At 46.2% G+C, this 27,050-nt stretch overlaps 6 protein-coding genes across 6 annotated transcripts; 5 read left to right on the top strand and 1 right to left on the bottom strand.

Annotated features, from left to right (window-relative positions):
• Window positions 1-9,255: 9,255 nt before the first annotated feature.
• Window positions 9,256-10,940, top strand: BDV14DRAFT_203836 (FAD-binding oxidoreductase; the record flags this gene model as incomplete). Its single annotated transcript, XM_073774378.1, has 4 exons — window positions 9,256-9,318; window positions 9,379-9,814; window positions 9,880-10,602; window positions 10,654-10,940. 4 exons carry the CDS (start codon window positions 9,256-9,258, stop codon window positions 10,938-10,940), a joined length of 1,509 nt encoding a protein of 502 aa, XP_073624353.1.
• An 856-nt stretch (window positions 10,941-11,796) lies between these two features.
• On the bottom strand, window positions 11,797-12,391 carry BDV14DRAFT_192312 (uncharacterized protein; the record flags this gene model as incomplete). The annotated part of the gene is made up of 2 exons (XM_073771619.1): window positions 11,797-12,253; window positions 12,312-12,391. 2 exons carry the CDS (start codon window positions 12,389-12,391, stop codon window positions 11,797-11,799), a joined length of 537 nt encoding a protein of 178 aa, XP_073624352.1.
• Window positions 12,392-13,470: 1,079 nt separating this feature from the next.
• BDV14DRAFT_192311 (flavin-containing monooxygenase) lies at window positions 13,471-15,430 on the top strand (the record flags this gene model as incomplete). Its single annotated transcript, XM_073771618.1, has 9 exons — window positions 13,471-13,636; window positions 13,684-14,091; window positions 14,141-14,205; window positions 14,261-14,477; window positions 14,539-14,585; window positions 14,648-14,785; window positions 14,848-15,050; window positions 15,100-15,247; window positions 15,320-15,430. 9 exons carry the CDS (start codon window positions 13,471-13,473, stop codon window positions 15,428-15,430), a joined length of 1,503 nt encoding a protein of 500 aa, XP_073624351.1.
• Window positions 15,431-21,885: 6,455 nt separating this feature from the next.
• BDV14DRAFT_126046 (F-box protein) lies at window positions 21,886-22,808 on the top strand. The gene has a single exon (XM_073765984.1). The coding sequence runs from the start codon at window positions 22,030-22,032 to the stop codon at window positions 22,723-22,725; it is 696 nt and encodes a 231-aa protein (XP_073624350.1). The 5' UTR covers window positions 21,886-22,029; the 3' UTR covers window positions 22,726-22,808.
• BDV14DRAFT_126047 (uncharacterized protein) lies at window positions 22,809-23,104 on the top strand. The gene has a single exon (XM_073765985.1). It carries the CDS (start codon window positions 22,891-22,893, stop codon window positions 23,068-23,070), a length of 180 nt encoding a protein of 59 aa, XP_073624349.1. The 5' UTR covers window positions 22,809-22,890; the 3' UTR covers window positions 23,071-23,104.
• A 474-nt stretch (window positions 23,105-23,578) lies between these two features.
• On the top strand, window positions 23,579-25,594 carry BDV14DRAFT_180608 (uncharacterized protein). The gene has a single exon (XM_073769939.1). The coding sequence runs from the start codon at window positions 23,626-23,628 to the stop codon at window positions 25,381-25,383; it is 1,758 nt and encodes a 585-aa protein (XP_073624348.1). The 5' UTR covers window positions 23,579-23,625; the 3' UTR covers window positions 25,384-25,594.
• The last annotated feature ends 1,456 nt before the right edge of the window (window positions 25,595-27,050 follow it).

Genomic DNA, 27,050 nt, shown 5'->3' with positions numbered 1-27,050 from the left:
GATTTGCTTGCTCTTGGAGTACGTCTGTATATTCTCTTTTTTCCATTTCTTGTTGGCGTGGTTGAGCCTGAAGCACCATTTGTTCCCCTTGCCTTTCCCGATTTCAACGCTGCACTTGTCACTAAATATAATTGTCCGCCAATGCTCCACGCTCCAGTCACGACGCTCAAGAGCCCAATCCAGACGTATTTTAGCGTGCTCTACAAGCAATTTTGGTCTGTTTTTGGCTTTCCAGTGTCCATAGCCTGATTGCTTGAGCATTTGAAGTAGGGTAGAGTTTAAGGCCATCAGTTGGGTTTGAGCTTGAATATCTCCGTAAGAAATGAAGGGATTCGCGCGGATTAAACAGATAATGGTTCTCTCGTCTCTGACATCTAAAATTCTGGGTTGACCGGCGCGTGGAACTAATTTGCCGTCTTGTCGCTTTGAAGTTTGGTCAAGGATGTACCAAACCATATTTGGCAAAATCTTAAGCTCCGCAGCAATCTCATCTCTAGAGAGTGGAGTCAGCGATAATCCAACAATTTTTCCTCTTTCATAAGGCGTCAACTCAGGGCCTTTAATAATATTATTATTTAAAGGCGCCAGAGGCCTTCGTGGTGTCGCCATTCTTGAATGAAAAAGTTGACGAGATCGCGTGGTTGACGCGGTGACGCGAATCTGGTGGATACTTTTGCACGCGACTGTATATGCACCAAACCTACAACGCTTGCACTTCACATGTTCAACGTGGTTATGCAATTTGTGGTCAGGGCTGGCCAGGAAAAAAGGTCTCAGGTAGCCAAGTGAAACCATACTTCAGAACATGTGTGTTTGTTTTTGTTTTTTTTTTTTTTTTTTTTTTTTTTTTTTTTTTTTTTTTTTTTTTTTTTTTTTTTTTTTTTGAACCCTAGCAAGGTACTGTAAGCTCGGTGCATCTTGGTCTGTCTTACATGGTACTCCTAGTGCTCCTAGGAAGTTTTGAACCTCATCCTATGATGGTAGGCTGAGTGCGATATGGTTGAGCTTAGCCCCAAGGCAAGGCCAACCCTTATTACGTATACAGTTGGCGGCTAAATCAGTCTGACAACCAAGAACTCCCAGGGTCTTGTCAAACTTATGCCAAGATAGGTTGGTGCTTATAGATGTTGGAATAATTCATTGCGCCACGCTCTAGAACAGTGTCTCCATAGGCCCTTCGGGAGAACTTGAACCTTACTCTTATTTAGATGGGCCTACAGTACGCTTCCTAACACAGGGCAGACTTGTGTATTCCCTTAACACTAGTTATTTGTACGACTTAATCAAACCATTGTTTGTCCGCTGCAGCGCTAGGCCACGGTGAGTGCAGACAGCACTGCTGCGCCCCAGGGGCGCCCGTTACTTAAAACCACGCTCCCTCCTCAACTTATTCGCCTTTTCGAGCGAAGTGGTATCTTAATAGGTCAAAGGGGCAGTCCAGAATTGATCCATAGCCGGTGGCAGGTAAATGCAGTTGTGCTGTAACAGTCTGTACTGCTATTCCATGCAAAATAACTCTGATCAAATATATCGCATGCTGGATTTGGACTCTGAAGAGCTTGACTCCTGGTGTTATACCAGGCACTGTAGTTGGTCGCATGGGAAAGATCAAGTTGTTCTTGGCTTTCAAGCGGGCGGGAGAGTCTAAAGCTTCGAGAAATATAATAATTCGAGTTGTTCGTCATGAAGTTCTTAGAATCAAACGAGGTATATGCCCATGGACCAGTACAATTATGTGTTTCCCAAGCCCGGAGTGTAATAGGTCGGCGAGGACCGTGAAAGCTCACTCGTTTCTTTTGTTCAGACATGCTTGGTTTCTTCGAGGTGATACTGATTGTTGTTCCCAAAGCAGTGCTGGTTCCTACACCTGGAGCAAGATGGCGCGGTTCAATGATTGGGGCTACTGTTGTGGAATTGTCAACTATGTTGACATTGATGCACGATGTAAATAACTAGGGGCAGATTAGAAATAAACGCATACCCAGACAAGAGGAATATCATACAAGGAATCCGCCATTTAGAAGATAGGTCGTGTTCCATACCCAGTAAAGGGTATAAGTATCACCATACGCTAATTGAGGAGGTATATGGAATGATGCATTGTGGGAATATAAGCCAGCAAGAACTGCGACTGCAATTAGTTGTATACTGAATTTGGAAATGATGTCTTACCATCCCCTTTTCGACCTTCCTGGATGTCGATAATGTCGCCGAATGTTGTATTATTAGGGAGAAAAGAATTCCGCACTCCATACCATGTGATGAAGCCCCTTTTGTTATGATCGGGTCTGGGCAGCTGCTCCTCTAGGTATTGTACCTCGACAAGCGATCCAGGTGAAGCATCTATTGTCAAGTCTCCCTGACCACCTAACGTGTCTTGGTATTGTGGACAGACTTTATTAGACGTCGGCTGATCAATAACCTGGTGGATAATTGAAATATTCTGGCCTTGAGTGAAATAAGCTTCCTAACTTTAGTTAATCTAATGGTGCTGACTCACCATAATCACGATCATATTTTGAAAGCACTTCAGCCTTCTCACCTCGCACGTGTATCCCTCTCACCTGGACCTTTAATGTTAGTACCCTGCTGACTGATTATAAGATGTCAGATTACCGTGAAAAGCGCGGAGGCTGCTTGGACGAACTGGTAAAGGATAAGTATGGGCTGAACTCTCATTGTATCTTGCGTATCTAGGTTGAGCGAATACTTTGTTTCAAGCACAGGAGCAGAGACTATGGACTTCTTTAGTAAAGCTTTTTCATCACTGCGACATTATTTGGTGTCGCGTTCTGTGGCAAGTTTGCCCTAGCCTAGCCATGACATGTACAAAAGTTTTATGTTTTCTATGAAGAAAGAATTACAGACACCCTCATTTTGAAGCGGTTAGCTTTAAAAAAATGATGCTAAATTTTTGACGGAGTTGCCAATAAGCATGTTTTTGAGGTATAAACGTAATGCGGGAGCCTAAACCGGGCCTGGAAAAGGTATTGTATGGCAGGATTATTGTAATGAACAATCAAAAAAGGAGCTGAATGACCAGTAAGCTCATTCTAAAGCGAAAATACTTGCGTGGGAAGAAGTATGGCCCTTCGGTAGCTTGACCAACAATCGGGCGTAGAGAGCACAGAATCTTATGTCAAGAGCAGACCAGTTAAGCAAGACGTTAAAAGGAAAGGTGTGATCACATCACGACACTGCTAAACTTAGACATAATAGGCACATCATGGATGACGAAGGATAAACCTATAAAAGCAGGTGAGCGGTAGTTGAACCTCTTAATGTTATAAGCATGATTGAACGCTTAGGAAGGGAGGCATGACTTGCTGGAAGTGATTAAGCAACAAGGTGACGAGCAATCTTACTACTAAGAACTTCATCCCTCCCGACGTTGAATGGTCTCCTCCTGAATCACAAAAATACTAGTCCATTTTTAGGGTAATTAAAGCTAATCATTATCTAGTCTTATAATACACATGCCTTTGATTTTTTTTGCTCCTGTACGATAAGTACAGGAATCGACGCATGAAATTCAGCCTCTGGTGCCAGGTAGCGCTTATATAAGTTCCAGCTTCTCCTTTGCCGATTTTGGGGAGAATAAAGCAATTTTGTCCAGAGATGCGAAGTAGAGAGTTTATATCCCTTTCTGGGATGATTGCTTTCTACTTACTACCCCAGGCGCAGAACTGCTTTCCTCACCAGCTGTTATTCATAGGTCACATAAGCCTCTGCCTAGCGGCCTCCGACTTCACGTTATCAACCATCCTATTGAAAGGGGCGGGAATCTCTCTTACTGCTCTGCTTGCCCTTGGCCTTTGCTGGATAGCATATATCACGGCTAGTCAACAAAGACTGGCCTTGCTGCATCTGCCAGACGCTTCGAGAACACGAAACTTCCTTGGGAGAGTACTTCTCTTCCCAGCTCGGTTGAACCACTTCCGCTTTTTCCCGAAAAGACTCGACTTTCACTATGACTATTTCCTTGTGGGTATCCCCATCGGCCTCCGGGGAAACCTAGGAAGTGTGCTGTCTATCGACACAGATGGTGCGCCCGGAGAGAAAAATCGCGGTCTTCTAAAAGAATGCTGGTTCAATGTTGATCAGAAGTACTACCTCGAGCCTGGTTTACATCCACAGGGTTTGGAAGGAAAACTTCATGCGCTCCTGAGAGAGAAGGTACGCATTCTGCACATGGAATCGCATTGTTCATTGACAATCTCTTATTCGTTCACAGGGAGAGAACCCCACAAAGTGGCCGTATGCCTACCTCGTCAGTACGCCGAGGTTCTTGTGGTCCACGAGAAATATTGTTTCCTGGTGGTTTCTATATAATGCGAAGAAGGAACTTGATGCATTAGTCTTCGAGGTCAACAATTCTTTCTGGGAGAGGAAGATTATTCTAATGCACTTGGGACAGGGGGCCGGAAGGATTCACCCCAAGAATGCTGAGCAACAACCGAATCATGCAGAGTTGCCTGTTGACTTTCTTCACTCCACGTCCCCGCACAAACTTTATAAATCAGGGTGGCAGAAAGACCTCTTCGTATCACCATTCCAGAAGGTCGACGGATCCTATGGCATAAGTGTGCGGGACCCATGCCTGGCGGGGCTGAACGGGAGCGATGCCTTCCACTCCGCGGTTACGCTCTTCACACCGGCAGGGAATGAAGAGATTGCGACAATCAAAGGTGTTGTCAATTCTTGTGGCGAACCGTTGGATCCGTTGGTAGCGTCAGGACCCACCTTTGCTTGGTTTCTTGTTCGGTGGGCGTATGTTAGCACGCTGTCGATCTCTCGCATTCATCTCCAGGCATTGCGAGCTTTCATGACTGGAACCCTGACATACTATCAAAGACCAGAGGTTAGAACTATTAACATCTGCCGGGAAGCGACGGAGATTGAGAGGTGAGTAACGCTGGTGGAAGCAGATGAAATATCCCTTTGAATCAAGAGAAACATGCTTACACTCACATAGGTCGTTCGAAAGCTACTTTCGTCTTTTCTTAGACCATATCACCTTTTATTCTGCCCAACCCGTGAAAGTGGACTACAAGCCGTCAAAATCCGCACACTTTTCACCAGAGACATATCAGTCCTGTGCTGGAGAAAAGCAACAGCTGTTAACTCTGCAGGTTCGGTCTCCCATTTTATACACAGAGATATTACAACATACGGATGCTAGCATTGGCCTGGCACTCGAGGCAACTCCCAAACCATTGTCAGCAGAGAGAGATTCTTGTAGTCTCGAGATTTCAGATCTGGACTTGTTGCAGCGGATGTTGCGTCAGGAAAGAGAATTTAAACAACGAACACCCCGCGGTATCGGAAAGCGCATGAGGCACTGTGCTCTAAATCTCTCGATCACTGTTTTAAGAGGGACCAAGTCCAGTTTCATGGATCAATTTGTATACGCAAACCTTGCCGATGTTAAGCAGCATCAGTATCAAGTCACGCAAATACACTATTGGCTACACCGACGGTTTTCGATCATGGGCTCTTCATGGATGCTGTCGACCTACAAAATTGTTGGTCAGATTATTTTGATGCGTGTCATTCTCGCCTGGATCTGCCGGAACCCGGTTATCCAGGCCCATGTCGACAATGGCACACTGATCGGCTATACTGGCGGATACTTGCTTCTTCATGCATTGGTGGTGCTACGAAAATACATCTTGGAGGGATGAGCCGCTCAGATTGCAAAGATTCTGTTGGCTGAAGCCGTATGCAGTATGTACCATAACTTTGACATTTATTATCCATGTAGAGCAATGACAAATGCCAATAAATCATACATTGACTTACCCAATACTGTATTCAGCTGCAGCATAATGTACTTCAAGTTTCACTCAAATTATGCTTCAGGATCAGAGAGCCCAGCTAGATTCGTGAGAACTCGCCTATGCGCGATAATACACTTTTCCGAGTTGTACGAGTTAGGACGACACTAACCGGTTTGATTTAATCAGATGCAGGATCCTCCAAATTTAGTCTAAGCATGGCAGGCTCATCAACTAGTTAATCAACGAATTTTAACAAGCAAAGAAAGACGCATAATGCACATATTCATACAGTAGCATCCGTAGTTGTAACTTGATCCCTCAGTCCCGACATTGATTGATTATACAGGGAAAAAGGCTGCAGTGATATGATGATGATGATGATGATGATGGTTTCATTTACTCTGACCCCGTGGCGCACGACTGCGAAACCGCTGTGACGCCTTAGCGGATTCTATCATGGTATTGACCGTTTTGGCCCGCGAGACGGTGTCTGGATTACCTTTCTTACCTTGTTTGTAGCCTCGAGACGAAGCTCAAGGCAAGGCCTTGAAGGTTGAAGCACCCGAACCATTCGACGGGACCCGGTCTGAGCTTCGCTACTTCCTTACTCAAATGCAGGCCCTTATCAACGTTGACGGGGACCGGCTCGAAAATGAAAGTGTCAAAGTCATGTTTGCGTTTACCTTTCTTGCAGACAACGCATACAGGTGGTTTGAATACTTGGTGAGAATGGCAGGGAACGCGTGTAGAAAGAATAGCGGGTGACAGGGAAACACCTCAAGCTCCAATTCAATTTTGTCAAATCGACGATCCGAGAACTTGCTAGAACCCAGAGAGAAACCATACTGAATTATTTGTCTGCTGCTAAGTATACTTCAAGTTGTACGCGAGATATTTCTTCCAATGCTAGGTTCCTATAGTTATCCTATTGACTGTAGTCTTCCGGATAACATGTCGAGGTTAGCTTTATAGTTACTAGAGAGTAATAATACGTTTTGACCAGCTAAATGATTTACCTGTCAAAAGTGACCTTCGACCTGAGGCTCACTGGGTGTCTTGATTGATAGGCCATAATTCCTAAACCTTTTCCGCATTCTGTTCCCTTCCACAGTACCACCAGCATTCAGATCCAAGGCCTACAGGAAGTCCTCGTAGTAATCAGAGTCGATTTCCTGGCTTGAAAAGGGGAACTCCAAGGCAAAAGCATGAGCAGGAGTAAGCAACATGGAGGTCGCAGCCAGGGATGGTCTAGTAACACTGGTCTGAGCAGAAGGCTCAGCACTCCCTGGATCCAACACAGCATCATGTTCAACCATCTTGGTGCCCAGCTCTTTCAAGAATGCTTCAAGGCGATGAACTTTAGCCATAGCGTCATTGACGGCACGCTGGGCCTCAAGTGAAGCGTCAGCCGTCGTGCTAAGATCTGAAGAGGCCTGCGCCAACTCCATCTCCACCTTATCCATCTGGTCGGACATCTTCTTATAGTCAGCTTCGACAGAGAACTCGCATCTGCACTTTCGGCCTTGAAGGGTGCACTCGAAGCGGTTAGCCCTGGATGTCGACACAAAGTAAAGGTAAAGAGAGTTGAAACACTGTGCGCAGGGAGAAACATCAACACCGTCGCGGATGATCTCGAGAAAACGGTTCTGGCGCGACTTTTTGTTAACAGCCTTGGTTAGCTTGGCCACGCGAGTTAGAGGCATGATGGTAGAAGCATACTGGAGGAAGGAAGAGGACCAGCAGACCAAGGGAGGAGAGGGCGCCTACTTATCTGCTTCCAGGGGACAAAAGGAAGAAAGAGGGGGAGTGGTAAAGAGCAACAGAGAGAGTGTTTTTCACGAAGTTTGTGGGCGCTAGTAGTAAGCGATATTAGTTAGTACACCTCTTATTGGATGTAAGTTAAGAGAGTGGTAAAAGAAAGAACATCGCTATCCATATCTATATATAAATTATATGGGAGATTGGATGATAACTTTCTAAGTAGCAACTTTATTGTAAAGCGGCAGCTTCCGTCAGGCTAAACTAAGAATAGATTAGTCACTGCTTGGCAAGAAAAATCAATATCCTCGCTCACCCAGGCCGCGCGACTTCAAGCGGCATTGCTTACCTACTACTAGAACGAGAAGGACAGTGGCCTTGGCGCTCGTAGATTTCTGCTTGATAGGCGGAAGTGTGACCTTTCCTCGGTCTCGCTATCCTTCTCTCCCTCCATTCCCCAAGTAGTTTACTTGCTGGCTAAAATATGAGACCGTCACTGCTGACAAATATTCTCACGCAGCATACTGCCATCTGGTACCGCCTGCTTCTACAGCTCGACCTCCCTTAGTCATTATTTCCTGACAACCAGAATAGAAGCCCTTACTAATGAGGGTTGACCCTTTTTGGTCTAGTGGCAAAATTCGATATTTCCCTATTTAGCAGAGCCTACGGCACCGGGTCAAGCATCTTGGTTTTGATATAAGGCTCCCATCACATGGCCTGCTGATATAACTAATTCCGTACATCCTGACTACACACCCGGTTTGGCTCCACCCTTAGCAATGAACCATTCGCGATACCTCCTTGATTGGCCCAACGCTCTTATATCGTTCAACGTCCGTTACACGACACGCCTACGCAAACCCCGAATAAATCGGCTTAGTTGGATATAAAAGAAGCAGCCAGGAACGAAGATGAAGGTTTGATGCCGTGGTGTATAGGCTACTGAGAAATATACTGATCCTACCAGACTTAATTCTATTTTTGCCTGGAACGGCAGATGCCGCAGAGATGGTGAAGGCGGCTGGCTGGGATTGGGATCAACTGGAGTCAGTTGCGGACTCCATGCAAGATCGGCGATGGATAAAGATTAAAGAATGTCTGAGTCGTCTTTAGTGTAAGGCAAGGCAGAAAATATAGAGGTAGAGTGTACAATAGACTTCTGCATTGACATCGAGCCCACCAATATCTGTTCAAACCCTGATCGAGTGAGTTGTCATTGCGGACGGCGTTAACATTGCCTGGGCCAGTCATCACTTGTGACAGACTGGCGATGACAGGGCTACTTGTCCCATTGCAGTGTCAACAATTTCGGGGTGACTTCCTACTCGGCCCGGGGCACGATGTAGCTACTTGCGTCCCGCTCGCTGAGTTCAACCGAAGTGAGGAGCTCTTCGTTGAGTTAAGCTGTTATTTGGCGACGTTGACAAGCCTAAACTCCATGTAAAACAGTTTCAAGATCTAGAACTAAGAGTGTATAACTTAAATTGCCTTTAAAGCATGAAGACCGGAACCACCTGGATCGAATCTCAAGGCAAGAAGCATGGTCTACTGTTCGTGGAAGTTCCTGCTCCCAACGTAGACTGTGAGCTTAGATGATCCTCCGAGATTCATGTTTGAGAGTGACTTAGAGCGGCCATTGAACTATAAAAGTCCTTTCTTCATCCTTGCTCTTTCCTACTTTCTTCTCATTTTCCTCTTTAGGTCGTCAAATACGATGTGGTTTTGTCCTAACACCGGCGCCCTGGGTTTCTTCCGCAATACTTGCAGATTGACATGCGTATGTGTCCTGGTATGACGGCCCATTTGAATCTAAAATGTATTGACAATTGTGCTCTAGTGCACCGCCCTCTTGAACTCTTCCCTCTCGCCTTATCTCGTTCTCCCCTCCTCGCCATCCTACGACTCCCTCGCGAAAGCCCACTACACAACAAGCGCTCCTCTTGAGCCAGCCTGCCTTCTCCAACCCCGGTCTACCGAGCACATCTCCCAAGCCATCTCCATTTTAGTCGAGGCAGACGATGGCTCAGCAGAATGCAAATTCGCCATCCGCGGCGGCGGGCACAACCCCAGCGAAGGAGTGGCTAGTGTCCAGGGAGGTGTGACAATTGACATTGCATTGATGAATGAATCTACTTATCATCCCGAGAGAGATTCAGTGTCGATTATGGCAGGTGCCAAGTGGGGAAATGTTTACAAGGCGCTGAAGCCGCTTGGTATTGCTGTTACGGGGGGAAGAAGCGACTCTGTTGGTGTTGGAGGGTTGATTATTGGAGGTAAGAACGTTCACAGAGTTGTGCAGAAGGACAGATTTCTTCAGATGCTAATCACTATGTCACAGGGGGAATGTCCTACTTCGCACCCAAATACGGCCTTGCCTGCGACAATGTCCTTAACTTCGAAATCGTCCTTAGCAACAGCACAATCACCACTGCAAACCGTACTACCAACCCGAGCCTCTTCAAAGCCCTCAAAGGCGGCGGAAACAATTTTGGCATCGTGACGAAAGTCGAACTTCGCGCTTTCGCACAAGGATCCCTCTGGGGTGGATTGATTGGGCACTCGAAGTCTGTCATTCCAGCACAGATACAGGCCCTTGTTAACTTCACCTCGCATATGACCACCGATAGAAACGCGATGCTCGTTACAATCTGGCAGCATAGTGGGAAGACGGGTGTTGATTTTGCAGCGAGCGGGTTACAGTATATTCTTGGGGAGGAAATTGGGAGTGCGTCTGTCTTTAATGAGTTCCTGTCACTCCCGCAGACATTTAATTCGCTCCGCGTTACGGATATCTATGACCTCATGATGGAGACTGCGCCGCCGCCGGGGAAACGTGCGGTTTTCTTGACGCTGACCTTTCGAAATGAGGTGGGGGCTCTGGGGTATCTTCATCGCTTGCATGAAGAAGCTATTGAACATGTCAAGTCTCAGAGAACGGCAAGTGATGATTGGGATGTTATCACCTTCTTGCAGCCGTTCCCGTTAATGTTTGGGGATACCAGGAAGGATCCTAAAAATGGGAATGTGCTTGGATTAGACCAATGGCAGGAGGATCACCTGGGTATATAACTATCCGTCCTGCACTAAAGAATAGCGTGCTAATCTGAAATAGTACTCCTTCTATTTCTCGACTGGGATAACGCAGCAGACGATACCTTCTTCCACGACCTAGGCTATGACATAATCGACAACTTCAAGGCGTACAACCGAGAAGTTGGTGCTGATAGTGATTACATCTACATGAACTACGCAGCGCGAAAACAGCATGTACTCAGGGGGTATGGTGCGGAAAACCTTGCATTTCTCAGGCAGGTAGCCAAGGAGTATGACCCAACCGGCGTATTTCAGAGCCAGGTCCCGGGGGGTTTCAAGGTCAATAGCGAGTATGTTCTTGGATGAACCTTGTTTTGTTATGATTATTACGCGAAAGCCAAGCAGAAGAAGCCATGATACGAACCAATCTGAAATGTCCTTCCAGGCTTTGGGTAGATAGACTTGTTCTGTAGTATATATTTTCGGCCAGTATCTTCTGTAATTTCGTATGTCTACCTTCTATCCCCGGTGTCCCATTAAACGCGGTTGAACCACCCAGAGACTATCTTTAAATCCTCACACTTCGCGCGTTGATAATTTTATCGGCGAGAGAAGCGAGTTTACAGTTCGTCCTGGTTTGAATGAAGTTGTACGCCCAGTTCTCTCTAACAGCTTGGATAGGAGTCGTGCCAGGCTTTACCAGTAAAAATTTGGCTATTTCTTGTACATGACATGGCCGGGGACTGATCTAGACAGAGGATGCGTCGTACGAGTGATTTCTCTTTATTTCAAGTTAGCTTCTGGAGTTGGCGCGTGCCTTACTGCGAAGGTAAATCTAGTCAAACGCTACTCGAGTATCACGCGGGAAACACTCTATGTGTGCAGCTTCACGAGCACTATGTATTTCTGCTCTTTTCTCTAATAGTAGATATTGCAAGTAAAATTCGATCTTCCTTCTTTATTGAAACTCTTGACTTTGTACGCGCTTTCGGTAGCATGGTTGACGGTTGAGTTGGGAAGTATTCCGATCGTGGCCAGCAACGCGTAAGGTGGCCCGCTCGCTTGTGGATTCCGTTGAGTTAGGGCTTCTGGGACCTCGCTTAGTAATCAAGAATCGTTGCTCGGCCCGTGTGGTGTTAGCCGAAAGTCAATAGATACAGTACTAGCCTTGAAGTTTCCACAACAGCCACTTTAAACTCATTTTGCCCTATCTACATTCACTTCATACTATAATCTCCTTGCGACTGACCAGGTCATATGTGGGGATTCTAGTCATATCAAAAATCCCTTGTTCACAGAACCGATTCTGTTCCGTCTTCCTTTGGCAATATTCCATTGCCTCCACGCGCACCGTTTCCCAATCAGTTCTCGTACACAGGGCTGTGCCGTCTGCGTTGACACTCGCTAGAGCCTCCTCCACCCAAGCCACACAGGTCCAGCCTTTTAGATTCTGCCTAATGGGAATTGTGCGCAGAAGTTCTCCAAGACGATTTCTATCCGCCACCTTACCAACCATGACTCGAACACGTAACATGCTAGTAGGTGTGAGTAGGCATTCACGTTCCTCGAAAAGCCATCCACTCCCTCCTCCCACTTTCTGTATTTCCCTTGCCTGGTAGCGGACGCCCGTTCTCTCTTGTGTCTCAATTTTTGGGCCAACTATCAACGCCCAGTGATATCTGGATAGGAGATATTTTACTCATTAGCACTAATAAAATCGAGACAAATTTTACTCACGTATCTTCTTTGCCGGGCATATTAGGACACCCTCGGCGCGCATAAAGTGCGACGTACAGGCGGTCTTTATTGGATGGCATATTGGATGAGTTGGATTGCAGGAAACGACTATTTGTCTAATGATATAGTACACGTCTAAAAGTAGAAAGTCTGTTGTTTATAGACCATTATCATCCTAAATGCCTCCAACGGGGCCGTTAGATGGATGCAAAGCAAGCAGACCAAACTTAGGTGTGAAAAGTGCCAAGCTTGGTCAGACACTGCGCGAATTGTTCCTGGTTTAACAGGTGTTGCGGCGACGCTATAAAAGCCGCGGCAGAATGATACATATTCTGTGTTAAACAGTGTTTTTGGTAGACTGTATTGTATTCACATGCTCCTCGAACCTTAATCATACTTGACCACGAGTCATACGTGGCGCCTCTTATTCCAGATACGAATGTCTATAGCATCAGGTCATCGTTTTTTTTTTTTTTCGCGTGGAGTTCCGCTAGTACTACAGATCTAGATTATTGTGTCTTTTATCTGCACTGCCAGAGGTAGGTTATTATGAAAAAAGACTGCTTAGAAAACAAATGTTGTTGAATCGACTGTCCGCGGAGTGGAATAGCTGCGTCATCATGGACGGCACTAACCCATTTCTTGCATCGCGGATGCACAGTGGGTCCTTGACTTGTTTACCGTTGATGCTTGGGGTCTAGTGCCTTGTCAGGGAAAGTAGAGCACTGGGAAAAGCTATGTTCAATAAGAGATGCGGTTCCGGAATCGCTATCTTTCAACATCTCTTGATTATGTAGGCTCGGTAAGTCCCGAGGATGCAGTGAACAAAACAATAGTCTGAGATTAACTGTCAGACCAAATGGCGAATTCAGCATCAGCGGCTTTGAAAGGAGAAGTAAGATTAAATCAGCAACTCTGACAGGATGTTCAAAAGATGGGCCCGCGAATGCAGTATAAGCATTGGCTGCATACTTGTCGAATTTTATAAAAACGTTGTCAATCAATCCTGTTGTTCTAAGGACGGCTCTTGACCTGTATTTATCTTCCCCCCGAACCCGATTGAAAGTAACCGCAGAGGTATACTGATCAGTGTTCTATTATCAGCAATACGCTACAACTCATCACTTACCTCAGGAATTGCGTTGGAATCTCCCGTGTCATGTCCAGTGGCAGCCAGACAAAGCGCTTTAATGATGTTGTGATCATTGGCGCAGGATTTTCGGGCTTGACCATGGCCTGCCAACTACAGCGAAAATTGAACCATTATAATTATGCTATCTATGACCGGAGTGCGGAGATGGGTGGCACGTGGTGGGCGAACAAATGTAAGAGCTTGCATATACCGCGCGCACACAGCTGACGAGAAGCACAGATCCTGGATGTGCAGTGGATATTCCAGCCGCTTATTACAGTCTATCCTTTGCACCTCATGCAGAATTTTCAAAACTTTTCCCGAGTCAATTAGAAGTGCTGTCATATATGAAGAACGTGGCTGATCAGTACAACGTTCGCTCTCATATATTCTGCAACATAGAATGTGAGGAGGCCTCTTGGAATGACGAGAAGAAGCTATGGTCGGTCAATCTGCGAGACACAGTCTCTCAAGTTACCATTTTACATGAATGTAAGATCTTGATCTCTGCGGTTGGTGCCTTGGTCAATCCAAAGCCTTTCCAAGTAGCAGGAACAGAACTATTTCAGGGGCCGATTATTCATACCGCAAGGTGGCCACAGGATGTTGACCTGCACGGCAAAAATGTTGTCGTGATCGGCAATGGTGGTTAGTCTTTCTGGTCCTCATTTACTCAAACCCATCTGATCTTTGGCAGCCTCGGCAGCCCAGTTGATACCGTCCATTGCCCAGGAAGCCAGGTCTATTGCACAATTCATCAGAGTATGTACTACCAAGAGCGTGATCGCGGATGTTGCTTACTACCAGATTACCATAGACATCTCAGTACTACATTGCTAGTAGGAATGTAGGTATTGGATCTATGTGGAAAAAATTGTTTCTTTATGTGCCTGGGGTCTTGTTGGTCTTGAGATTGGTCATCTTCGTGTATCTTGAGACAGCCTATTTTATGTTTGGCGTTGATGCCAGAAGCAAGAGGATCCGTCAACATGCTGCGAACAAGAGCAAGGAATACATCCAACGTGTGGCACCTGGTATGGCACTTAGTCTGTCCCTTTGTTTGTGCTCAAGACTCTGTCTAACAACATCTTTAAGAGAAATACTGGCCTTTACTGTTACCCAGCTATGAACTGGGGTGTAAGGTATGATGCACACCTGCAGAAAGTATCCAAGGCGTCTGGCTAGCATGCTTATATCATACCAGCGCCGAATATTCGACAATCAAAATTACATGCAGTGCCTACAGATGAACCACGTTTCCCTCACAAACGACACGATTACTGCAGTCGAAGAACATTCAGTCATAACAGAAACAGGAAAGAAATACGATGCCGATGTTATAGTAGGTACTGCTTGATCTTGTTTGACTCCATTGCGCACGCGATCTAAACAGTCCTGGTCCAGGTATTGGCCACGGGGTTCTCCCTCACGCAGTGGAATCTCAACATCTATGGTCGTAAAGGACGTTCTCGGTTAGACCACTGGAACTCTTATGGCTATATAGAGGCCTACCATTCGATTGCAATGTCTGGGTTCCCAAATTTCTTCTATATCTTGGGACCAAACTCTGGTAGAGGTCATACATCAACAATATATGCAATTGAGAGGTATGTACAAAAGACTTGCAGTGTATCATGCTAACTTGTTTATTCACAGCTACATTAGTCAAATACTGCGAATTATTACTCCATTACTTAAAGGGCAATGGAAATCTGTGGAAGTGAAGTCTGAGAAGGAAAAGGAATATAATGAAAAGCTTCACCGGGAAATTGGAAAAACTGTCTGGGCTAGCTCATGTGCATCGGTAGGTATACTCAATATCAGTCCCTGATTCTAATAAGGTGCTGATATTTTCCTTTCAAATCTGTCATAACAGTATTTTATCGATGCGGAAACCGGAAAGAACTGGTTCATTTACCCGTGGAGTTCCTTTTGGATGTGGTATACAACCCAGTTTAGTAGTCTTAAGGACTGGAATTATGAGTGAAAGGGATTCAGGAGCCGTGTCACCATAGAAGCTAGATCGTTGTCCATGGCAGAAATGGGTATCTTATTCGTAAATAACTGTTTCCTTGCTTTGCTTATGAATCGAGGTCCGGTCCCTGTAGGGTGTCAATATATATTATTGAGATAGAAGTGTCAAGGTGCCAGCTGAGAGGCTCATTCCAAGAACGGTGAATTCGCGCTTTTAGTTTCGCTCATTTTCTCTAATCCCTAATACATGTAATGAGTTGAAGTCTTAATATTTATCCCAAGTTTGTTGAGCCATATGTTCTTACGTTCATTTTATCTAAATCGCGATGAGTATCCTCTATATTATTGTATCCTCAGTGCTGGATATGATGAACAGATCGGCTTTCGAGGAACGGGCCGGTATCCCGGTGCCACCACACCTCCTCAGGATCAATGATACTAGATCCTCAGCATACTGTATTCTAATGACCGAGCTGTCCTTTTCTGCCTTCATCAGACTCTCCCTTCAACCAGACTCCTTCTTTAGGGCAGCCAATTGTTACAAGCACATTAGCAACAGATAGGAGTTCGATCGAAGTTATCTGGGGTGGGTACAGCATACAGCAGAGCCCTGTCCCAAAATTAAGTAGGCTGATTTGCGAATGATCATCTAGATAGAAGGCGTTCAACGGTGAATGGTCGCAAATCAAGGAGCCCGATATCCTTTGCTATCGTCTGACGGCCGAGTAAAGGCTAAGCACGAGATTTATTCGTAGGCAAGGCTCGCAAGCGGAGGAACATCAACGGATTTGATGAATAGGAATTTGAAACTTGGGCTGTAGTTACCCCATTTGTCGGATGAAGAAGGATAGCTGCTAGGTGGATGTCAGATGGGCGCACAGCGGTCGAATTGCCAAGGAACGTACCAACTTCACATCCACACAGCTTAAGGCCCCGATTATCAAAGCAGGACGTTTCGTACCATATAAAAGCAGCTACAATCTCATACTGTGATGTCTATGTTTATTCAAATTCCTCGAAACTCAGAACATAACCCCTAACTATGGGCAGAATCGGCAGGTTTCTGGTCAAAATCAGGGAGCTCATTCGGTCTCGCGTTCACCGGGCCTACGTACCACGGCAACCAGGACTAGGTGCTGAGAATCTCACAGTATCAAATGAACAGAACCAAATCGATGCTGAGCTCGAAATTCTGACTGAGATGGCGAGATTATTTCTCTATTTACCATATCCCGAAGAAGCACACAGCTCTATGGCATTGGCCCAGGAAGCCTGGAGGCCCGATCTCGAGGCTACAAGACCCGGGTTTGCAGTCAATGAGTTACACCAGATCGAGTTTATGGAGGTTGCCAGACTGGCAGATGAATTCCCTGTCTGGCCCTTGGACCCTACAAGCGCCGCGGCAGGCACACGGGCATCATGGTGGTCACGTCAGAGTACCGCAACAGCATTCCCGGGTAGTCCCAGCGGGGGAGGTAGATTAGAAAGTCGCCTTTTGCAACGTCAAACCCGCAGTCCTGCACGCAGCTTGGAGGAGGAGCAAAGACCCTGGAGACCCGCTCATATGACTGAACCCGCCCTGTACGCCGGTCAAATATACGAGAACAGCATCGACGCTCCAATATTAGCGAACGAGTCCCGCGCACTCATGGATCAAGTCTTCCCTGCTTGCAATTTCCTTGAACAACCATCTTGGCTTGCAGACTTTCGAGCTTCTACCTTCGACGGCGGGACTGAACAATCCGCGGGGGCCTTTGACGATGATTGTGCAATATGCCTTGACCCGTTGCCTAACGCAGTCAAGGTGCGTGGTGGCTGTGGACACGAATTTCATAGGGACTGTCTTTATCCATGGCTACGCCAGAAGGGTTCCTGCCCGCTCTGTCGCAGGGAATCACCTTTGCATATGTGAATGTCAGCTATGGGCTCAGGAATTTAGAAAGCTTGCGCAATCGTATTGGTTGTACAAGAGGGTTGAAAAAAGGGTTAAAAAAATAGTTTTGTAATTACTCAGTTGGCACAACCAAATTTCTTATTTTCATTGGAAAATGCTTAATCCACTCTTGCAACAAATACCCCATACCTCTATATTATTGTCCTTGGCCTTATTACACATGCATGCCTAGGCTGCGGCATAACCGCAACCGCGGCTATAGGATTGATAACCATCACCGCAGATGCGGTCATGGTCATGAGATTTGATGACCATCACCATCACCGCAAACTTGAGGTTAACCGCGGTTAAACCGCGGTTAACCTCACTATAGCCGCACTAGCATAACTCTCGCTTAATTATCAGTTTTAAGCCTCCTGCATGATACTTATGAAGCTTACGTGAGCCTGTTACCATTTGTTTTAAACATGCGTTCAAGTTTTTCCAATACAGACCTCTTATTTTATAACAACCATAGCGTAAATATAGGAAATTAGATTGTAAATGCCAAATAGACCCATTATTTAGCTTAGTTAACCTTTTCTTTATGTTATATTATGCTATTTGTTGTTGTATTTTTAAGATTTAGGATAATCTGCGAGTTGAATCTTGAAAATATATATGTTACCCAGGCATTACGGCCTTGTAGTTCCTACATAGTATTACCAAAACCCCGCGATTCCCCGCGAGTTGTCAAGGTGCGGGCTTGGGAATGTAATTAAAACAGGGTAACAAAGTAGATACACAAACTATCAGACAGGCGCTTTGTCTAACAAGCCATTGCTTAGAGGCCAGGAACAGGATCAACATTGGAGTTCAGGAAGTATCGGCCAACCAGGCGGTCGGAACAGGCAGAATCTGTCCCGGTGCCAGCTTTGAGCCTCATTCCGGGCACCGTGCCCGGAATGAGTATCGCGAGATTCTGCCTGTTCTGACCACCTGGCTGACCAATAGAGGTCACGTGCATTTCAAGTACTTGAAATCTGCTAACACCAAACATGAACAGTCATCCCCCGCGGCCTCCCGCGAGGACGACGAGGACGAGGGAAGAGATATTTCACCCGGGAGTGAAATATCCAGGCAAGGTATAAAAGGGACGCTCACTACCCACCTGTATTTACTTTCTGCCTCTCGTGCCTTATCTTCAGTTTACAGTAACATAGTTAGATTGCCAGTACGAACCAGAGTTACTATTGCATCTTCTACTTTGCTCTTCTCTCTCTTGATATCAGAATACCTAAGGTCCGACTCGACACTTAGCAGGATGACCCTGACCATATCTGACACGTACATACATTAGTATACACCAAAGATACCAGAAATACAGCATAATTTATGCATTCTTATAATCCTGGAAGGTTTGCATTGTTTACACTGGTGAGGTTAACCGCGGTCACCACGGTTATAGCCTAGCTATAACCATCACCTCACCGCAGAGCGAGGTTATCAGAATCTCATAACCATCACCTCACCGCGCGGTTATGGTGATGGCTAACCGCGGTTAACCGCGGTCATGCCGCAGCCTATGCATGCCTTTCCGTCCCTTCATATATCAATCAGCACACGAGTAAGTTCAGAATATACTTGCCACCTAAACCCCAGGCCGCATGGTCTTACCACTCCAACAATAGCTTAATCATATCCCGTCTGCGGTACAGAGCCGCCCGAAAGTGCCTTCCTTATCATAGAGAGAGAAAGCCATTTTCAAACCCTAATCACCTGACACGCTAAGCCTAAAATGGGTAGGGTGTAATTTATCTAGTCTGTATCAAACATGTAATTATACTGAGTAATGTAATATACGGTATCTAAATACAATGGCCTGGAATTGTGTACTGGAAGGTTCGATGCAAACCCGTCAAACAACGCGGCCATTGAACTGGCAATCTGTCAACAAACCTCTTTCTGTATCCTGCAGTTGGTCAACTGTAGAGTCTGCTGACACTTCAGGGCCACCTCGGTCTATGTTAATAGGGGGAGCTTCAATAATAATATAGGTGATTTTCTGCATTCTCAGCCCTTGCTTGTCATTATGCCGCAGCTCGCCTTAGTAGACGGCTTGTTGGGCTCTTTCAGTCATTGGCTAACCCCTTGCAGCTCTGTCCGCTTAGGCTCCTTTTAATTATTTGAGCAGCGATGGCCATTAGATCTCCCAGCTACGATGATGCCAGTCAACCTTGGATGACCGACCCATGGAACGACAACTCACAATATGCCCCCACTCCTGGTAACTTTGGTCGTACCACCGCCACCTCCTACTCCCCAAGCCCTGCCCCGGATCGTGCCACAAGCCATCTGCAGCCGGATTAACTAAGATTCCTTCCATTTAGCCAATGGAAGGAGGGTATCGACTATAATGACCAACAAGTTGAATATATTTGCTCCACCATCGAATGGAAGCTTAAACTCAACCGTAAGACGGTCGGTAAAGTGACTGAACAAGATCTGTTTGTGTCACCCAGTATTTTTTGGGAAGAGGTCTTGAAAGCCGATGTCGATGACATGCTAAGGACGAAAAAGAAACGTCATCAGCGAGTTCGTTCAGAAGGCACGGACATTACCGTATCCGTGAACGAGCGGTCTCTGAAAAATTTCGAGAAATTTAATCCTTCTACTGATATTAATTGGGCACCAGTGGAAAAGCAATTATGTAAATGGAGCAACCTGATTCGCATCGGTAAGAAGATTACGGTTGTCGTTACGTTGAACTATGGGTATGATGACGATGACGGCCATGTCACGTCCGCATCACGAAGGGTCGAAAAGAGAGGCCGAGTATCCAGAACTGGAAGAATGTTCGCAAAACGTGACGCGTGTATTAGTGCAGAGGAGGAGAGCACAGGACGGCCTCCGGCCTGGAGTCTGGTATATGAGCGTATGCGCTGTCACGTCCGCTCGTGCCCTTTAAGATCCGACTGGTGCTGGGAAGACCCAAGAGACAAGAAACATTATAAGCTGAGAGCCCCTCACCTAGAACGGCTTGTTGACCATGTCTATGAAGGTGGCAGACTAGACACTCATGAAGATGTTCCTGATGATATTCGTCGTGACGTGGTTCTCGAAAGCCAGGCAGGGAGGAAATCTAAGAAGGCAGATAACGTGGCAACGGGCGGGGTACCATGTCCAATCAACATCAATGTGATGTCTACTGACACGGCACGCGCTTCTATGGTTACTTCATCCTCGCCCAAGTGTTCACTTGATGGACGCCTCGTGATTACTGGCCCTTGTGAAGCAGCAGTGAGGAAGTACTGCAAATGGCTGGAGTCCCGCGTGACCGAGGAGGCATATAAAGCTGATTTTCGACAAATATGTTCAGTGATTTTGGCGAATCACCTGGATCTTGAGCTTATCTTCGAGGATCCAGACCCTGGATTCTTCACCCAGCAGGGGATCAAACTGGGTACCACCCTTCGCTTCTTACGCGACGTGTATGAATGGGACAAGGAGACAAATTCACGCGTGCAAGATTCCGAGGCTGTTGCAGAAGTCTAAATCATGATATATATTTAAGCAATCTGGCCGCTTTCAAACACACGTTTTTTGGTTTTTGGTATACTGTACTATGGAGCATTAAGAACCCACGCGGAAGGAAGAACTGGGCCACCATGTAGTTGGCAAAACCTTCAAGAGCATGTATCAACTGTTTGCGCGCTGCTGGTACCCATGAAGTGAGATCCCCAAAATAGGATACATAACGCCAATGTCATGTTAGACGTGATATCAGTAAGTTCTCGTGCAAAAATGTAAAGATAAACACCAAGAATGAGTCCCTAGAAATGACATATTGAAGCGTCTCCTGTATCAGCTTCGCAGGCTTATAGCCCCTTTCCGTTTCTCGTTCGATGCCATAGTCCTCGATCAATAGATCAAGGAGGTTCTTCGCAGTATTATATTGATGTTAAGTTGCGAAAAGGGTTCTGAAAAATCCAAAACTCCCTCAAGCGACGACATCGCCGCATAGAGATAATGGTTTGCTGAAGTGCTCCTCGTCGCTGACTTAGAAATATCACGTAAGCTGAGTCGGAGTAATTATCGGGCCGTCGAAAGAATCTTCGGTTCCCCAAACCCCACGTGGTACGTTACCTCCCCCACCATTGAACCACCAACCAAGGATGCCAGCAAATCTAAAGCCGTCACAGCTCGAAGAGATCCAGCAGATGATTGAAAATGGACTAACCAGACCTGGGATTGCTTTTGTCGCTAACTGTAGCCTACAAGCCGTCACGTATGTCTGTCAGAACCTCATAGGCTTTCGGAAACGTCAGAGCTCCTCGAAACGGTGTCGTACGCCCTTGTAGTATCACGCCATCCATGCTTGAAGGCTATATTCCGACGAATACTGAGCTTGTGGCTATCAAGCGTCTTCTTTCCGATGCCCCAAGTCTAGAATGTATTCAGAAAGGCATCGGAACATCTTAATCCGCGTAGCTTACTAGTACTGTAATGGACGAAACGGTAAAGTATAATATTGTCATACAGTTTGCGTGTAATGCCTTATGCAGACAAACCAGCTGACCCCGCATTCTCTCTTCTCATGTTGAATATTCTCACCGCGATGTTTTCTTCATCATTTTCTTCTTCCTGGATTGAGCCATGATAGGGGTGCCTGACATTTTCAAGCCCTTTCTCTTGTACGTGAAACGATTCTTCGAGCCTTTCATTGTTGGGATTCTGGGATGGCGGGATCCACCACACTTCTTGACCTCCCAACTGAAATCCATCAACTCATTGCTGAGTGCCTCGATTTTCCTAGCCTTATTCGGCTGAAAACAATATGTCGGCATTTCCACGCATTGGTCCCCCCACTTAGTGTCGACCAGATGCTGGAAGTGGAGGTCTCAGCTTTTGGCAGGCAAAAAGACCTGTATACATGTCGAGATTGCTTGCGCCTACGCCCAAGGGCCAGATTTGCGGACAATATGATAAGGAAGAAGAAGGCAAAGCTTGCTGTTGATGCAGGGAAACGATTCTGCGTGGATTGCGGCATCGACCCTCGTCAAGGCACTACCCGATATACCCTTGGCTCTCACATCGTCATACAAGGAGAACAGTATGTGATTTGCCGATTGTGTGGGGTCTTCAGGGAAGCGGCAGTGGAAAGAGGCAGGAACATGTCTAGATGTCAGCGATGTTGGTCGTTCTCAAGAGCAATCGAACAGCGTGCTGAGGAAAACAGGGCGCGACAGGAAAGGGCCAGGCTGCGGGCTGAACAAGCAATAAGAAGGGCCAGAAGGCGTGAGTTGCGGGGTTCAGACTACGAGGATAGTGAGGATGACACGCCCCCTAGTCCTACTTGGAGTGAGATTCAGATGGAAATGATCCAATCTGAAGCAGACACCTACATGAACAGCCCCGGACCTGGATCTGATTGAGTTTTTTTCGTCATGGGGTACTGTTGCGCAGGTCGGTTTTTGCGAATAACACAAGAAGAGGATACCAGTACGAGTCATGCATTAGAGTAGGCCAGTGCTTTGTTCTTGAAACCTATGTTAAATACACCACTCCCCAAAGCTGTGATGTGTAAGACATAATCGTACATGGTACGCTATGAAACCGATGCATATGTTGAAGAATGTTCAGAACTTCAACCGCACAGCATGGAATCAAGCGATTGTGAGTGGACTATGTATGTGCGGGGTTGGTTGATGTCCGAGCGCCTTGTCATCGACTCTGACCACATCACCTCAGCGGGGTTAAAAGAGACACACACATTTTAACCAGCACAATAATCTCATTACCAAGGCTTTTAACTTTCATTATATGTAGTAGAATCTCGAGTTCTAGCTACAAAGTACAGTAGTAAGAATATTCCACCATCAACAGAGCTGCGATGTTATTCTTGCCTGACTTCCAAGGGCGGGGATTGGAATTGGCCGGCGACAAGCCACGGAACATAGTGATTCCGAATGAAGCCCGTGACCACAGCGCCTCAGGCAGCAAGTAATTGACTCTCGCTGCACAATTGCATGCGGCCGGATTTTTACCTTCAATGTGTTGTAATCAAATACGCCAGATTGCTTTGATCTAGGGAGATATAGTTGGGATAATCAGTCCCGCCCCTTGGTTGGATGAACGATCAGCTCCATCCAAAAGGTGCCCGAGGGGAAATCGAGTGACCTGAGAAGGGGCGTTTTTGACTAAACGAGCTCAACATCTAGCTAGGGCAGGCGGTACTAGATGGCAGTACCATGCTCCGTCAGTTCACATCTCAAACCATTACCATCGCGTCAAATCTACCTACTCAGTCCAACATCGATTACTGGATTTACACGATGAAAATATTCCCTGAAGCGGACGTTATCTGGTGGAGTGCAAACTCTTACTACATCCAATGTCCGTTCTGCGAGTCAATTCATCGCCATGGCGTAAACTGGAACACGGACAAATTGAGATATTCGCATTGCGAGAAGATGGAGAGCTACCTTTGCTGCTTCCCAATTAATGATCAAGGTAAAGTTGCATATGAAATTGACAAGAGAAGAGGACGATACACCAATGTTTGTGTGTCGCATGGTAAAAATACCGAGGTTGATGATGACGATGATTATATCGATCATCTAGCGATCGAATTGGCTCGGAAGGCCACGATCGCAGCACAGAGGGAAGAAACATATGCGGATATTCATGAAGATTCGAAGGAAGTCATCACCATCAACCCAGGATACGGCATTGGGCCATTTAAACAGAAGAGAATTCTTGGACCAATCAGCGATTGTGTCAACGGGAATACAAGAGCGGTGCAGAAATATCTAGAGAATTCTCCTGAGGCATCACTGTTTATTCAAGGGCGACATTCCGATGGGAGTACATCCCTTATCAGTGCGGCAGCTGAGCAGAATTCAGAGATGGTGTCACTTCTCATCGAACACGGGGCTGAGGTGAATGCTGTTGATAATTATGGGAGGAGTGCTCTCATGGAGGCAGCGCTCTTTGGCCGGGTTGATAATGTAAAGGTTCTCTTACAGCACAGTGCAGACAAAAATACTCAGGACGGCGAAAACCGACTGGCTGTTGATCTTGCTCGTGATAATTACAAAAATCGACGAGAGAGATACCAGCGTGCCGGAGGCGACTTTACATCTTCATCCAATCAACGGCTAGGTTATATTGAGGACACATTCAGAAGGGACATTGACCGTCAGGAAATTGTACGGCTCCTCAGCGGAGAGAACAGGAAGTCAAAGATTATTTTTGGGAACCCTCCTACATTATCACTGTCTAAGTCCTACTCGTTCACACCCTCGCCGATGCAAGACTCGCTTGTATTACACGGACCGATCGAAGAATATCCAATCACCAAAGGCTGGAAGACAGTGGCGCGGTTGGAACGAGGAGGGAAATTCCCGTCTATTGGTGCTATGAGCGGATGGTCACATGGTTCTCTGCAGTCCCTCAGGGTCGATGGTCGACAATGGACAGATGACGTCTTCTATATCTCGGAAATAGCGGGTCATCTTTTGCCTTCCCACGACTATGATCAGGATAAAGACGGTCGATACAGTGCATGCCATGCAGAAAAGCAGCTGATAGCATACTTCATCGACCGCCATGTTTTCCTCCCACGCGACGGCCTCCCAAACTCGGAAATGGAGGAAAAGATCGAGTGCGTAGAGGATGAGCTTCAGCGATACCGTTCAGACACTAAATTTGGACGTAAGGTGACATCCCTTAGAAAGAGGAAGAAGGATCTAGAACATGAGCTATTCGATGGGGACGAAAAGCTCATTGGAAAAAAGGATGAGATCAACGCACTGGAGTTAGAGCTCAAGTCGGTTACAACATCCCTACACCAGCTAATCGCTACTCCCCAAGCCGGACCATTATTGAAGCTAGAAATTCGTCTCAAGATACTAAATCAGCGACTAGAGAGACATGCCGACCTAATCGATATGGCTAATGCGCCACCACCAGCTTCATTAGCCGAGGCGGTCATATTAATCAGCTCGCCTCCGTGTCCGGATTGCATTGTGTTCAAGGACAAAACCAACAAGTTCTTTGGGTTATCTATACAACTATTTGCGGCGCTTTGACTTGTGTATGTACAGCTATCAGTTCTAATGACAAACTGGGACCACAGCAACAGTGCAAGGATAGGAGAACAAGGATCTTGATACGCTTATCCATTCGTTCTTACAGAACGAGATTGATAATCAACCGAAGGAAGAGGTTTTAAATCAGAAATTATACGTTCTACATTTTTAACCCGACAACTAGTCCAAAGGGGGGGTTATGCATATTTGGGGTACAGGACTTCATATGATTCGTCTGCAACAAAGTTTACGGCCGCAGCGGGTGGCTCAATAATGTATTCACACCAAGTTCTCGGCAGTGGAGCCGGGAAACGAACGTAGAGCAGACTGATTTTTTGAGAATGACTATAACCAACCAACGACCATACGGTGACCACTCATGGCTCTCTCTCTATCGTCAAGCCTGCATGTCGGAAATGGCCTTCAGCACTCTCCTTTCTTGCGCCAACTTCATGAAGGCATTTTCGGAGGAAGGCTCGAAACCCTTGCTCAGGGGCTCTGTTGAATGCTGACCAAGCTTTTTTGATATAACATTTCAGTTCAGCAAAAAACTCTTCGATAGGGTTAAAATCCGGTGAATATGGCGGCAAGTACAACAGTTGAACTCCCGCATCAGCACATAACTCTTTGACACGATCTGAATGATGGAAAGATGCGATTGTCCATAACAAGTACTGACTTCGGCTCTGGCCACTTCCCACAGTGCTGGAGAAGTTGCTCAATGAAAGATTCAAAGAACTTAGCATCAGTTCAAAGCGACCTGATCTGTTTTGCGGTGAACCATTCAATGGCGTCGTGTAAGTTCCCCCCTTCGCGAAGCTTGGGCTTGGACTGGCTCGGCCTTGCGCTCGACTGCCCATCTTCTGTGCCGACTGCCTGGTTGCAGCGCCTGTAGAAGTAGCGAAGGATGAGGACCCAGTAAAAGCACCATTGTGAAAAGACTTATGATGATTGAATACTGGTGTTCTCCTGAAAGGGGATTTCGTAAATATGTGGGGTGTTGACGATCGAAATCTTGCGGATTCCTTTTGAGGTTGATAATAGCCTTGTCGCAAACGAGCCGTGTCGTATTTCAGGCGCGTTTTAGGATCGAGAAGAATCTCATGGGCTGCTTGGATTACTTGGAATTTGGCCGAGTTTTCTGGTCCTTTCCCTACATTCCGATCGGGGTGGTACTCAAGAGCTGGTAAGCATCAGCCACGCGTTTCTAGAAGCTCCAGTAAAGCTGCCTTACGTACCTAGCTTTTTGTATTGTCTCGTTATGTCTTTATCATCTGCCTCAGGCGTGAGCCCTAAATCAGCATAATAGTCTCGTTGCACATCCACATTGACCATCCTTATCAGTAGCCTGAGAGGCAGTCCGGTGATGTCTCAAGAAAGCGTTATGACTATCGCACTTTCTGCAAAATCATTCAACCGGACGCCGAAAGTCCAACTGTTTTGCGCAGCTTCAAGAGTACCTTTAACTGAGAATTGCTGCACAAATAACAAGATCGTGGAAGAACTAGGATCTAAAGAAGAAGTAGTATTGTGTCAGAAGGAAATGCTATCAACCTTCGAAGGCAAATCGCCAACCTATATTTCAGGCTTGCCAGGAGTAGGTTCCATTGCAAGTATAATATGGGATAAATGTTCTGCTTTGAATAACCACGAGGCTGCACGCCAGT

The sequence above is a fragment of the Aspergillus stella-maris genome (assembly GCF_047715825.1).
Source record: "Aspergillus stella-maris strain CBS 113639 unplaced genomic scaffold BDV14scaffold_65, whole genome shotgun sequence".
In the NCBI taxonomy this organism is placed as follows: domain Eukaryota; kingdom Fungi; phylum Ascomycota; class Eurotiomycetes; order Eurotiales; family Aspergillaceae; genus Aspergillus; species Aspergillus stella-maris.
This window is presented reverse-complemented; position numbering and strand designations above follow the sequence as displayed.